This window comes from Acanthochromis polyacanthus, chromosome 2 (assembly GCF_021347895.1).
Source record: "Acanthochromis polyacanthus isolate Apoly-LR-REF ecotype Palm Island chromosome 2, KAUST_Apoly_ChrSc, whole genome shotgun sequence".
In the NCBI taxonomy this organism is placed as follows: Eukaryota; Metazoa; Chordata; class Actinopteri; family Pomacentridae; genus Acanthochromis; species Acanthochromis polyacanthus.
The window spans coordinates 1,434,729-1,450,165 of record NC_067114.1 but is presented as its reverse complement, the minus strand read 5'-3'; the positions used below and the strand labels follow the sequence as shown (position 1 = coordinate 1,450,165).

Sequence of the window (15,437 nt, the reverse complement as noted above, 5' to 3'; positions counted from 1 at the left end):
CCTCTGTTATACCAGTATGCGAAGGAGTTGGGCGCCTGAGTCGAGCCGCCATTTGTTGTTCAACAGCACTGGAAGGAAACGAGTGTTAAAATTACAGCCAACTCCTCTCATTAATGCGACTTCGCTCAGCCGTCCTGGGTGACCCTATTAATGCCGACACAAAGCTGGGGGAAGGGAGCAGGAACCGGGTTTCGCTCCGACTCTTTCCCTTCACCCCACGGCGACCCTCCTCTGGCAAACAAATCCCAAGTGAACTGCAGCTCCAGAGAGCGAGTTCTATTTTCTGATCTTTGAACTCCGGTCTGTTTCTTCCCCCGCTACAGATCCAGTGAGCAAAGACAGGGATCGCGGCCCACACAGACGCTCATATGTGACTCCTCGTGTGTCAACAAATGGTCATGCGATGGAAAGTCATCCCACATTCTTGTGTATTTTGCTTTCTGCCACGGGGACGTTTGTTTGGGCTGTTTTGTCAAGGACTTTCCATGTTTGGACAGACTCCACACTGACATCTTTGTCCCCGACAGCTTGAAAATGATTCCCAGGATGAAAGCGTACAGATAAATTGAAATGGCTTTCAGTTTGCAGCGTTTAAAACTTAATCTTATTAAATACCCTTGAGCATATTTTTTTATTGCTAAAAAATTCTATGAATATATATCCCCCCTTCCAGACTTCATTAGGCTGTCCAGGCAAAACACAAATTACATCGCATCAAAACTGGATCCTGCACAGAAATATTTAAGGAGTAACTCTTCAGCTGAGTTCTTCGTCTTCTGAAAGCATGCCATCATTTTAACTGCCACTCCTTTCTTTGCCCAAATTAGTGTTCAGTCAGCATATCCACTCCTGGTTTATTAAGCTGCTATCAACACAATAATGGTTGCTTAATGAAGAGAAACTGTCATCTACGCTGGGTACATTTTTAACAAGAAACTGGGCCTGCTTGTGAATGCAGTCGGGTTGAAAAGATGTGCTCAGCTGTGCTCTGAAAACATGATCTTCAAAAATAACCGCTAAGACTTGAGGAAGGAATTAAGCAGAACAGACAGCTTGGTGATGGTGTGAAGGGTTCTTTGACTATTGGTCATTATTGCTGCGAGTTTGGGCGGTTTTTACCTTGAAATATTGAATTCCCAACCTCTGATGTAACTCCTTAAATGTCAGAACTGAAAACTCTTTACGCTGCTACCCATGATGAGGAGGATGATCTAATAGCTTGGCCTGTCATTTCCACTTTGTGTTAGTGATACGCCACATACACACCGAGTCTTTGCACAGCTTCAGCTAACTTAATTAAATCTGAAGCGCCGTAGCTTTTTTGTTGGTTTTTCATAGCAACATTTGAGTCAAGACGGATCCAAGTTTTCTGTGAATGTCCTTGAGTTGTCCCACATAACACTGAAGGAGCGCAGTTATTAGCATTCAGAGGCGGAGATCTGAGGTGACCCAGAAGCCAAGGACCACTCTGACAGGATTACAGAGTTCCTCGGCTCGGCATGGGAACGTGAAGGAAACCATGCGAGGGGAAAACGCATGACAGCGAGCAGAGAGGCTACCAAACAGGCCTGTCAGTGGTTCTGAGCTGCTGACCTATAATGAGCATGAAAGTATTACAGGGTTTTCTGCAGCGCATTGGCTCATTAGAGTGGATGTATGTGTCCATCAGCAGTGCATATGTTCCATACATCTCTGCTGTGACGCTTCCCTGTCCATGTCTCTGATCTAAATACAGTCATTTCATTTTATAGGCTGCTTAATAATTGCAGTTAGGATGTAGCGATGCATCATGAGATTGCTACAAATGTGTGACGATTCAAATCAGCTGAGATGAAAAATGAATCGCGATGCCTTTTTTAAACAGTGGCGGGTGTAATCTGCTTTTTAGTTCTCGTGTTCGACTTCATATGTCACTGTCGGGTATTAAAATCGTATCGTTCACCTCGTATCGGAAATCACAGAGTGGAGTGTTTTTGCACATATAAAGTATTTCTTTCCAATCAATCCAGCTTATCTAGAGTGTCCACGCTCAGTCAGATTGATGGCTGCACCTCTTCTTTTAGTCCGTCATCCACTTTGTTTTCATGGAGGTGTAGCTGAGGGAGGAAAACCCGATGCTAAGAACCCACCATGTCGAGATCGTGGCAGAGATTTGTCTTCCAGCAGGACAGTGATCCTTATCAAACGTTTGAATAAAATTTCTCCAGAACAAGATTGTGATGATGGAAAATCTTTGCAGCGGATTGGAGACGGGTATTGAGATGCTCCTCGTACAGCTCGACTGAGCTTTAGTCAATCTGTGGGTGGAATTACAGGAAATTTAACCTCTTATGATGTGCCAGATATATATTCAAGATGACTCACAGGTGCATGAGTGTCTGCTTGGAATGAAATAACAACTTAGATGTCTGTCCTTCCAGTAGATTTATTTAAAAAAAAAAAAAAAAAGACTTCTGTGAGAATGAAATGCAACGTTCATGTTTATTTTAAGAGACAGCACCTTTAATATGTGCTTTACCTCATGGATGGATGGATGGATGGATGGATGGATGGATGGATGGATGGATACATGGGTATATGGATGGATAGATGGATAGATAGATGGGTAGATGGATTGGTAGATGGATAGATGGGTAGATGGATGGATGGATGGATGGATAGATGGGTAGATTGATAGATAGATAGATAGATAGATAGATAGATAGGCTATAAATTATAGATAGATACTTTATTATTCTTGAGGGAAATTCTCATTCGCTCAGTGAGGATCCTTTAACAATTTAATTTTAAGCTAATTTTTTATCTTTCTTGCTGAGACTTCTCATTGAACTCTAGGCAGAAAAAGCTAATTCACGTGTTTCCCAAACTGTTTTCTTTTCATGTATTTTTGATTGGTTCTGGTATCAGTCGAGCTAAAATCCCTCTCATGCTGATCCGTTGTCTCGGCTAAAGACTGAATACTAATTCAACATCATTAAAGACTTTTAACAAGTCGCAGTGCAGTTTCCAGAGCCTCTCCAGAGAATGCAGGAAGGCTATATCCTGCACATCATGAAAGGCTAGTCATTCATTTGGCCTGCCTTGATTTACATCCTGCCACCACCAGCTGCCAGAGCCATTTTGTGTTGGAGTGTTTGGAGAGCTCGGGGGGGCGGGCTGTTGAAGGCGTTTCAGAAAAGCTCTGGGTTCTTTTAATGTGACAGAAATGTGAACTCGAGGACCTCTCCACAACCCAGCGCGCACAGACCTCGTTTGGATCCAGCCCTGACCGAGCTCTCGTGTTTTCAGGTCAGAGATTGAAGGAAGAGACTCGTGTCCGAGTGTCAGCAGGTTCCTGTAAACATCTGTAAACGCCGAGAAAAATGACTTCAGAAATACGACTTGTGTGTGTGGGAGGGAAAGAGATTGTAAGCCACGGATGGTTATAGCATTGAAAAGAGGAAATGAGGGTGAGGGTGAAGGAGAGAGGGAAAACGGGGTGAGAGAGAGAGAGAGGTTTCCTAAGCTAATAAAATGCTGGGAGGGCTGGAAGCTGCCAGCCAGCATTCCTGTGCCATTAGATAAGTTAGCTCTCTGCAGCCTCCAGTTTCTCTGCAGTGCTGAAGTGGCAAGCTGAGGTCACCGGCGGGGAGCGAGGGGGATGGTGTGGGCAACGATTTCACAAGGTTCGAGTGCACAGTCGTCCCCCTGAACCTCTGAAGCTGGTCAGTGATGATTTACGTTGGAATTTGTGAGCAAAAATCTGAAATTATCCATCATTTGCTTCTATCACAGCAGCATCTCTGCGCTATATTTCCTGTTCCAGTGAAACATCTAAATCAGAGGCGTCGAACTCATCTTACCTCAGGTTCCACATTCAGGGCCAGACCAGTAAAACCACAGCATAATAACCTATAAATAACCACAACTCCTAATGGTTCCTTTGTTTTAGTGCAAAAAAGGTCATTCTGAAAATGTTCACATTTAAGGAATTATCTTTCTACAAAACATGAACAACCTGAAATTTGTTAAGAAAAATAAGTTCAGTTTCATCAACATTCATCCTCAGTTTATCATTTCCACATCACAACTTCCAGATCACAGAGTGTCTACAAAGGAACACAACATTTAGTCACCTGGACCTGAACCATGGGGGATTTTACTTTAAAAAAGACAAAAACAACCAAAAACAAGACAAAATATTCCAAAAATGAGACTCAAACGACTCGAAACAAAATAAAAATGGACAAACGAGACAAAAAATGACAAACGCATGAAACAAAATGACAAAAACGATGCACAAAGCAATGAATAAAGCAAAGCATAAAATGACAAATATAAGACAAAAACCGCAAGCGAGATAACAAGGAAACACAAAACGACAAACATGAGATGAAAGTGCGAAAAAAGCAAACAAAAACAACAAACCCAAGACAAAATGTTACAAAAATGAGACACAAAAGAACAAAGAACAATCTAGTGTTTTACTTTCTGATCCAAACAACTTGTCATGGTCTAGAAATGATTTTAAATTTATAGTTTTACTAATTTACAATCTGCAGTTAATGTCTTCTCTGTAATTTTTACACTTTGAGGGCCGGATTGGACCCTCTGGAGGACCACTTTTGGCCCACGGGCCTCATGTTGGACACCCCTGATCTAAATTGCTCGTTAAGTAACTTTGCACAAAGCTGCATAACGGATTGTGACATTCTGATGACATACAGGCTGTTGAAATGAAGAGTATTCGGTTTGGTGGTGGAGAACAAACGGAGAGGGTCGTGTAATCTCCTGGAGCTAATTTTAGATGTTCAGATGTGAGGCGAGGTATCGCGGTCGGCACAGGTCGGATTGTGTAGCTCACTACCAAATTCACACCAGCCAAACGGCAACACTGAAGCTTCTAAGTGTGACGGATTGCAGCAATACCAGAGAAGTCAAGAAGCTTCTCCTGTGCACTCATTTACGGGCTGTCAGACCGAGCCCTTCACGTTGGATTGGTTGAACCCAGGAGCTTGTTGGTTGTTTTTAAGAAGCTGTAGTAGTAAATCCAAACTCTTCCCCACGGTAGTAAATTTCTGGGCTGAAAAGTGAGATAGAGGGTTGCGAAAAGTATTTGCCTCCAAGTAATTCTCCATCAGGGAGAGCTCCAGTGCTGTGAGATGCCTTATTTAAATGGAAGGAGTGTTGAGTGAGAATTCCCCGGCAGCCTCAGCGTGATCGTTCTTAGTGAGGCCTTCTGCCAGTATCTTCTACAGGTTTTACAATGCCGACTGCAGCTGAGTCTGTTCCAAGTCATTTAGAAGATATCAGTCAGTCTCGCCCCTACGGCTTCACTGAGGGAAGAGATTAAAAAAGGATCTTTGACTTGTAGAACTATCTTGAATATGAAACCCTTTAGCAAAGATTAGCACATTGATGGACGAGCCACAATGCTCTTAATGCTCAGATACACATGAATCTGACAGTTAAATGTTCTCCGTTGTGTTCGGTTTGTGACTTACTGTCACAGTTAACACAATCTAAATGTGTGAATTGTCTGTTTTCTTGTCTTGCAGGCATGCTGGTGGTCAATGTTACCTGGAGGAACAAGACGTATGTGGGCACGCTGTTGGACTGCACACGGCACGACTGGGCTCCCCCCAGGTAAGCCGCCGGTTCACTTCAGGTCAAGTAAAGACAGCAGGTTTTGCACACCATTCATTTAACCCCGGTGTCGTCCTGCGGGTCAAGTTGACCCGTTTTAAAGTTTGAAAATGTGGGGAAAAATAAATAAACTGACAGTGAAACTTCTGATGTCCACGTTTTCAACATTTTTGGGAATTTCTTTTTTTATTTTTGCTGGAAAAAATAAAAATGTGTAAGAACATTCACAAAAAATCAACCAAAATCCAGTGAATTTCACTGGATTTTGGTTCATTTTTTTGTGAATGTTCTTTAAGAAATACCAGTTTTACTGATATATATGTCATCACTTAGATATTTTTAGAATTTGTTTTTGGAAGATTTTTATTCATTTTTTGAAAATATTTACAAGAATTTTCTTGCCAAATTTAAGGGATTTTTTAAAATAAAACTTTTAAATTAAACTTTTAAGGAATTATTGGAATTTTCTTCCTGAAGGTTTTGCAAATTCTCAGAAGTTTGGGGAATTTTTTTGGTGATTTTTTTTTTTTCAGACAGAGAAACAATATTTTTTGGTGCCCGTAAATGAAGACAACAGGAGGGTTAAACATGATTATACACAGATGAAGTTACAGACTGCTAGATGGCAAAAAAGGGAGATAACTCCTAAATATGGAAGCGTTAGTCAGCACAAACTGACAGGCAGAGCAGAAGAGAGAAAAGCAGCGAGGTTTTGTGTACTGTTAAATTTACTGCCGTGCATACTCGTTGTAAATGTCAAGGTAGAGGAGGGTTCACATTCGCCAAGAATCACTGATGCGTTCGCTCTATCCAAGCTCTTGGTACTTGGTCTCTTAACCTTTTCATATTCTGTGTGATATGAATCTGCTGCAGCAGCATCTGCTCAAGGATATACAGCCTAATGCACCACGCTGCCAGCGAGCCACTGGATCTACCGACTACATGTTGGTCTTTATGTTGTGCCTGGAGAAACAGGATTCATTGGCAAACAGCTGACGTCCCTGGAGGCAGCAGTGGAAATAGAAAGCTACTCTAACAAGCCAGATTGCAGAATCCAATTATTGGACTAATAGCTTTTCCTCAGCACTGTAAAACATTCTCTTTCTCAAAGGCTGCAGTTTCTTAGATCAGTGTTATGTGGGCGGCTAAAGGTGTTTTTGTAATTTCTGGATACTCGCCTTTGTTATGCAAAACACGCTGGATGTGTAAAATACGAAGCCAAGTGCTGGCTTTGATTTAGAGCACCTGCACCACATCTAAATGTAAATATGAGTCTATATTTGAAATGCATGGTTAAGTGCAGTAGAAAAAAAATCAAGATTAAAGTAGTGCTAATGGAAAACAAGGAGCTGCTGCGTCGTACTAATGTATCACAGTATATCACAATAATGCTAAGTACAGGAGGTTGCTTCTGCACCGAGATAGTCTTACAGTTTGCAGCACGACTACATTAGGGCCACGCCATGAATAATTCAGAAAGCTTTCAACGGCCCGAATATAAACTTGGGCTTGTAATGAGCCTAAATTCCTGTACCACTGTCAGACTACGGATGTATTCACATCCCCTGCTGGGGCTGAAATTGTTTGGAGAGACTCGTAGAGGAAGCTGTGAGTCATACCAGCCCCTGTGTCTGACTTTGTCACAGACTGCTAACCTTCACTGCTGTGCAGAAAGATAATTACATTACTGTTATGGAGAGATAAGGCCAAACCGCTATTTTAAGTATTTGAATGACTGCGTGCTGTGATTACAGAGCAGGTAGAAGGTTCATGGCTGTCTGTTCAAATCATGTTTGCTTGTCTTTCATTTGGACGGTCGTGTGGCTTTGTTTAAAGTGCTTATAGAACACCAGGCATCAGCTTGGTATGTTGATGGACGACATGGATGGAACAATGGGGCATCTATTTTGATATAATTGCCATTGTTTACACCGCTGTAGTAAACAATGTGCAGTATTGTCATCCTGGGTATTGCTGTTATGTTATGAGTTTCCTATGAGACAGTGTGGAGTTGTAGCGTGTTATTTGGCATACTGATGCAGTAAATAACCGTGTATGCGAGTTTCCCAATGAAAATGTAAACAAATCTGACTCAAACTTTAGGAGGCGTACAGCCAAGTATAGAAGTAGCCAAAATGTTTTTCTCCGAAAGCTGTGCTACGATCCAGAGAGCTTTACAGATGCCAAAAACTGACATTTTTCCCCCTTTTATCTTGACAGTCAGAGGCTTTGGGCTTCTGTGCTTTCCAAGCAATGACTAATGAGGGCAGCAGGGGTTTGCCTTCCAGATACAAGCGTATTTATTGTAAGGTCACTTGTCATATCTTGACTCCACACAGGTGATCTCCATTTCACTAAAACAGCTGACTGCACCACTCATGAGATTTGTCATTTTTCATGACAGACTGTTGATCACTGTCAAAAGTGCCAATTATATTCACAGTGATTAAATGCTGTAAAATAATAAGAATGAAAACGGCCAAAGGGGGATGAGTTGGAATAGTAGCAATGTATCTCCATTATGTCATTATTTCAGTCTAAAGTAAAGAACTGTGTTACCCTTGCATTGATACTGTGACATGACTAACCCTTCTATCTGATTTTCAACACTGCTGCAGGTTTTGTGAATCCCCTACAAGCGATCTGGAGATGAGGAATGGTCGCGGTCGAGGTAAACGGATGCGGCCGAACAGCAACACCCCCATCAACGAGAACAGCAACTCGTCAGACAACAAAGGCACCACCAACAACAAGACCCGTGCTGCGTCTAACAGCAAAGGCCGAAGGGGAAGCCAGACGCCGTCAGAGCGCCGCACCCCGCCCAACAGCAACACCGAGGACATCAAGGCCAGTCCCTCCTCAGCTGGAAAACGCAAGACCAAACCAGCCTCGGACATGGAACCCAATTCCAGCTCAGAGGACACCAAAGGCAACAAACGTATGCGGACAAACTCCAACAGTGGAGGGGTGGGACCGACTGGCCTCCCCATCCCTTCTATTAAGACTGAGCCACTTCCACCTCCCCTCGATCGCAGCTGCCCCTCTCCAGTTCTAATTGACTGCCCACACCCCAACTGCAACAAGAAGTACAAGCACATTAACGGTCTCAAGTACCACCAAGCCCGGGCCCACAATGATGATGACATAAAGTTGGAGATGGATGGAGACAGTGAGTATGGAGAGGACTCAACTCTCCACCCCGAACCAGGGAACTGTAACGGAGCCTCCATCTCTCAGAAAGGATGCTTATCTCCTGCACGGTCAGTCACTCCTAAAGGCAGGAACTTTGAGGCTCAGAGTCCTTCCCCATCTTCTGGCAAGTTCGGTTCAAAGCAGAGTAAAAAGAAAATGGCCGAGACGGATCCAGAAACAGGAGGTACACCGATGGATGGCTGTGAGGATGGGCCATGCCTCACTGATGAGGCCAGTAACGATGGTATAGATGATAAGAGAGGATCAGATAAGTCTAAAAAGGGTAGCGCTGGTACAAAAGCTGATAAAATGGCCCAGAAAAACTTGAAGTCACCGCGACCCATGGGTCCTGGCCCTCCAGCATCCCAGCAGATGTACTCTTTTCCTCCTGGAAACCCAAATTCTTCCCCAGGGCTTACCCCAATTATCCAAGGAATCCCCAAGAGTCCTCAAATGAAAGGCACACAGCCGAAGCCCCCTGCCATTGGAGATCCTGCCCCGAGTAGCTCCAAAGACAAGAAGAAGAAGGACAAAAAGAAAAAGGACGGTGGGAAGGAAGCAGACAGTCCCAAGCCTCCAGGAAAAGGAGGGAAACTGGAGGAAGGAAAGCTTCCGTATGCCGAACCTTGTGATCAAGGGAATAAGGGGGAAGGGCTCCTCAATGGTTCCTCAGATCCTCATCAGAGTCGCTTGGCTAGTATCAAGGCAGAGGCTGACAAGATTTACAGCTTTTCTGACAATGCCCCAAGCCCATCCATTGGTGTAGCCAGTCGGATAGACGGTAGTGGGATGCCACAGCCCCTCACACCGCTTCATGTTGTGAACCAGAACGGAGCTGACAACTCTTCAGTCAAAACCAACAGTCCTGCTTACTCAGATATTTCAGATGCTGGTGAGGACGGTGAAGGAAAACTGGAAGGTGTCAAAGTCAGGACAGAGGACCAAGCCATCAGGGAAAGTGTCAAAAAAGCGCTCTTTCCAAACCAGACACCCAACAAAGATTCCCCGTACTATGCCGGTTATGAGACGTATTACTCACCCAACTACGTCAACCCCAGTCCTGGTGGGCCCAATCCAGGAACACCAGTGGCTGAAGGTCAGGTTAAAATCAAACGAGATGATGAGCCGGACCAAGGTGAAGAAAAAGTCAAGGTTGAGGTTCATGAAGAGCGCAAACCTGACAGCAGTGCTCCTGGCCAGCAGCAGCAGCAACCCTCCGTTATCCAGCAGAGATCTAACATGTACATGCAGCCTCTCTACTACAACCAATACGCTTACGTCCCTCCATACGCGTACCATCCAGATCAAGCCTACCATAACCACTTGATGAACACCAACCCAGCCTACCGGCAGCAGTACGAGGAGCGGCACCGACAGATGGCCGAGCAGCATCGTGCTGCTGAGAAGAAGTCAGACGTCGCCATGAAAGAGCGAGAAGCCTCCATGAAGGAGGAGTGGAAGCAGAAGAGCCCAATGCCGCCAAGCCTCTCCAAAGCCCCGAGTCAGTCAGAGCTTGGAAAGACACCGCAGCCTCCGAGCAAGTCCAGGGACTCACCCTCCGAGCCCTCTTCCAAGTCTATGGGAAGCATAAAGGTGGAGGACCCGAAGTCCCAGCAAGCTGAGGGGCTAAAGATGAAGCTGAGTGAAGGGGGGCACCATGGAAAAGAGGACTCCAAGCAAGGACTGGAGTCCAGAGGCCAGGCAGGGATGGAGCAAGCCATGTGGTACAGACAGGTAAATACCCATCTACTCTCGCAGTGCTTATTAATCTGTTAATGATAATGTTTTTTGTTGAGTTATTTCAGTATTTAAATGCTGGTTTCTGCTGATTGAGCCGTCTTTCTCGCCCTCAGCAGTACCCCGAGAGCCAGAAGCCCCAAGCAGAAGATGACCACCAGCAACAACAACCTCGATGGAAAGATGAAAGGGACAGAGAGCGGGAACGCGACCGTAAATTAAAGGATGACAGGCCGCGGCCCAAGGACATTCAAAGTGGGCCCAAGGAGGACGGAAAAGACGGCAGTGATCCCAGAATCACCTCTGAAGACCATCGGGCTCTGAGCAAAGACTCTCGTTCTAATCCCCACATGCAGTTCTCATCACCACTAGCACAGCACCAAGGCTACATGCCCTACATGCATGGTTACCCCTATGGACAAGGCTATGACCCCAACCACCCTGGATACAGGGGCATGCCTTCAGTCATGATGCAGAATTACCCAGGTAGGACATTATATTTACTCCAAATACAAGTAAATATAGAATGTGGTATTAAAAATGTTGATCTGATAACAAGATGAAATCATCCAGTGTCTGGCTGGTGAGTTTAATCATTAGTCCAAGTCATCAGTGGCTTCTTTTGGGCGAACGCTTGGCGTGATCGTTGTTGAAGAAAGGTGCATAAGCTGCTGATCTGAACTACATTTTAAGTTGTGAACAACTGAAAGGTAACAGTTCACATTACTTACTTTTTGCTTGTAAATACGTTGGCTCTAAAGAATCAGTGCAGCTTTACATCATAGTCTGAACAGATGTAGTTTTCTGCACATTTAGTTTTTTGCTAGAGAATGTAATTTTGTAAAGCTCCACAAAGTAACTGCTTTCCTTTGGTGTTTTGAAGGATGGAAGTCATTTATAAGGAAGTTAGATAGTTCAAGGATTGATTTTTGTTGGAACCAAAGTCCCTAACAAAGCTTTAGAGTTGGATTATAAGTGGAAAATCACATTTACTAGGGGCATTTCAGGCATCCTTCCAGTCTTTATTTTCACCAAAAATAATGAAGACCTTTGAATGCTCGTACAAGTAGGAACGGTTGAATGTGTTAATCCTCAAATATCTGGACAGTCTGGTAAACATGACCCTAAGAACATAGTCTACATGGATAATGAGTGAGTTCTAAGTAAATGTTAGCGTTTTTACAAAAACCTTACAGCTGCTACTTTCCATTAAAGACACGCAGTAGCTGTACTATTAGATGGTTTTTAAAAAACTGAATGTTCACAGGAGCGACTTTCATAACGTCAACCCTGATGTTAACTCCAAGTGCGACAGAACAACAAAAAATGGGAACGACTGGACATAATCCAGATGCTTAGAGTACACAGGAAATAAAACAATGGAAACTTGATATGCTAGCTTATAGGACAAATTTTATATTGTTAATGGCGATGCCTGAAAGGGGAACAGAACAGCAGTTTTCAGGGCCACGTTTTCCCCTCAAAACTGCTCTGAAAGAGGTTCTGCATGGCCAGTTGTTCAAGTTTGGAACACATGTAAAGGTTCAAGCCACCGTAAAACGGTCCACATGCTCCTGCAGTGGAAAATGGCCTGTGATAGCATACATACCATGTCCAAACAGCTTTTCTTTATGGTGAACCACACTGCAATATTTACAGTGCGTGTTTCCATTTTAAAATGATCCCATGTGGAGAAATTCTAGTGGTACTACTGTTAAATTGTTGGATAAAGGAGTCTAAAGGGACTGATTTCTGATCTGAAATCAACCATGTTCACCTCAAGAGTGATGAATGTTTGCATTAATGTACAATAATCTCATTTGTATTCCATGTAAATCCAAATGTTTCCTCATGGCTCTTAGGTTCCTATCTACCCGGAGGTTACCCGTTCTCTCCATACGGGAGTAAAATAGCCGGAGGTGAGGAAGTCAGCGACAAATCTCGTGCTAGCCCCACCGTCACCAAAACAGCAACGGACTCCAAAGCCCTGGATATCCTGCATCAGCACACCAACCAGTACAAGAGCAAATCCCCGACTGTAGGCGACAAGCCGCCCCACGACCGGGAGAGGGAGCAGGACCGAGGGGCCGCCGGAGACCGGGAACGGGAACGGGAGCGAGACGTGGACCGACCGCGATCCTCGCCGTCCCAGCGCATCATGCCCTCCCACCACCACCTGGGATACCCCCTGCTCTCAGGGCAATACGACCTGTCCTACGCCACAGGTCAGTCAGTCACCCGCTGTACAACCACAGTAGATCATAGAACAGAACGTCTGGGCGTCCACATAGCGACTCATAAACAGGAGCTGTAGTACCTGATGCAGCGGCTTGGTTCCATTCCAGCTCACGGTCTTGCCACCGTTCTTCTCCCTACTTCCCTGTCTGCCTCTTAACTTATCCTGTCAAATAAAGCCAAAACAGAATGTCTAAAAACATTACTCTACTGGGTCATTGCACCTCATTTTTTAAAAAATGTTCACACCTCATATTGGTCAGATTTTTTCTGTGCAAACATATCAGGATTAATAAAGTATCCATCCATCCAACCATCCATCCATCCATCCATCCATTCAACCAACCATCCATCCCTCCATTCAACCAAACATCCATCCAACCATCCATCCATCCATCCATCCATCCATCCATTCAACCAAACATCCAACCAACCAACCATCCATCCATCCATTCAACCAACCATCCATCCATCCATCCATCCATCCATCCATCCATCCATCCATCCATCCATCCATCCATCCATCCAAAGTAAAACGTGTAAACTTGTAAGGCTAGGCATGTAAACATCAATGTTTGAAGTTCCATAACTTCAGAATTAAGACAGCTACAGTCCTGAAATTTTCTAGTTTAACTGATCTGTACAGAAGGTTCTATATTTATAATAGCGGGACTTTTTGTATCATAGTTGACATTTTTGCTGTTTTCAAGCCTAAAACCAACATGGCCGCCTATAACCAAACACCACATGACATTTTAGATTTTAGATTCTTCTAAATATTAGATATTTAGTTTATTTCTAAAGATATTGTATTAAGCCTGTTGACTACTTTACATTAAATAAGTCAGAAAGCCTTGGAAACCGAAGCTCATTTTATTATTGCTTCATTAGAAGGTGGTTGGTGTTAAATTCAGACGTTATTTAGTTGACATTTTAGTGATATCCAGTCATTTTTATTAATAAGTGATTGTTTCCATAATAAATAATTATAGAATTTGTAAAGACGTGATCATAATGAACATGTAAAGATTATTCATAATGTGTGCAGATACATCCCATGGACTTCAGAAGTCCCTCCCAGAAGGTCTTTAATGTTGCTTCCCTGCTATGATAGAATAATATAAACTAGTTCTGTGATGGTGCAGATTTGGTCATGAAATGTCCACGTTTTAAGTCGACTCAATCAATATGTGTCCCTTTTTGAAAAATATCTGTCAAACTGAAGACAGTCGGGCGTGGGGCGTTGAATTGATGGACAACAGGTAATCTAAATTAAGAACTAAACAGAGTGTCGTACATTTCCCTCTTTCCGGCTGCCAGCAAACAGCAGCCGCTTCTTCCTTCCACCCACCAGCAGACATGCACCACACTGACAGCGAAACAAAACACAATCCTACAGAGACACATGGACAAACCCAGAGCAGCTGAATGCAGGAGAACGACACCTTCAAGAAATAAATCACCGCCAGCGTTTAGCCACTCAGAACATCCTGTAAACCTACTACTGCATGTTTCTTTGTTCTGGGATTATTGGAGGTGAAATAGAGAGAACAGGGCGCTCCGTTGTCCTTACAGCGTTCATGTTGGCGACTCGGAGGCGGCAGAACCTGTTAGAACCCAAACAGAATCCAAACAAAGCCTCCGTGCTGCTGCAGTCCAGTCTGCAGCGCAGCTTTTAGCCCTCAGCTCATCCATCTTAAGTAGGTCCTCTGAGGACAAGTGGATCACAGTGTTGATAATAGAGATGTTGAATGAGCCGCCAAGACGCAGAAACACCGCGGCCTGCAGCGACATCTGGTGGCAGCTCTGCTCCATTACAGCTTCACAGATAAATCCACTCTGCTGTCCGTGAGCAGGAAATGTCTTCAGCAGATCTGCAGTGGATTCTATGTTAGAGTTTGACTCCGCTGAGACAGTTTAAACTAGGAGAGGCAAAATCATTTCAGTTCAGGTTCAACATTCAGCCCAGTTTGATCCCCAGTGGACCAGACCAGTAAAACCACAGCATGATAACCTGTAAATAACCACAACTCCTAATGGTTCCTTTGTTTCAGTGCAAAAAATGTTCACATTTAAGGAATTATCTTTCTACAAAACATCATGAACAACCTGAAATTTATGAAGAAAAATCAGTTCAGTTTCATCAGCATTCATCCTCAGTTTATCATTTCCACATTACAACTTCCAGATCACAGAGTGTCTACAAAGGAACACAACATTTAGTCATCTGGACCTGAACCATGGAGGATTTTACTGCATGATCAACATGACAAAAATCAGACGAAAAAAAGACAAAAAGCAACAAAAACAAGACAAAATATTACAGAAATGAGACACAAAATGACAAAAAATGAGGCAAAAATCGACAAAAGTGAGAAACAAAACAATAAAAAAGTAGACAACACAAACCATAAACAAAACACAAAATAAGACAAAAAATACAAGCCAGACAAAAAGGAAACACGACGACAAAACACGACAAAATATTCGAAAAACGAGACGCAAAACGACAAAGAACAAAGAACAATCTAGTATTTTACTTTCTGATCCAAACAACTTGTCATGGCCTAGAAATGATTTTTTTTTCTAGTTTTACTAATTTAAAATCTGCAGTTAATGTCTTCTGAACACTCTGTCATAAAGGATTT

At 43.5% G+C, this 15,437-nt stretch overlaps 1 protein-coding gene across 2 annotated transcripts in view; it reads left to right on the top strand.

Moving 5' to 3' along the window:
* LOC110956562 (zinc finger protein 609) overlaps positions 1–15,437 on the top strand; it is a 116,097-nt gene that overhangs the window by 96,888 nt on the left and 3,772 nt on the right. Inside the window, exons 4-7 of one of the 2 annotated variants that reach the window (XM_022202147.2) lie at positions 5,538–5,625; positions 8,244–10,551; positions 10,674–11,040; positions 12,417–12,779. In XM_022202147.2, the coding sequence (XP_022057839.1) occupies positions 5,538–5,625; positions 8,244–10,551; positions 10,674–11,040; positions 12,417–12,779 (3,126 nt within the window). Of the gene's footprint in view, positions 1–5,537; positions 5,626–8,243; positions 10,552–10,670; positions 11,041–12,416; positions 12,780–15,437 lie in introns of both variants that reach the window. The other variant, XM_022202146.2, reaches the window with a different exon arrangement.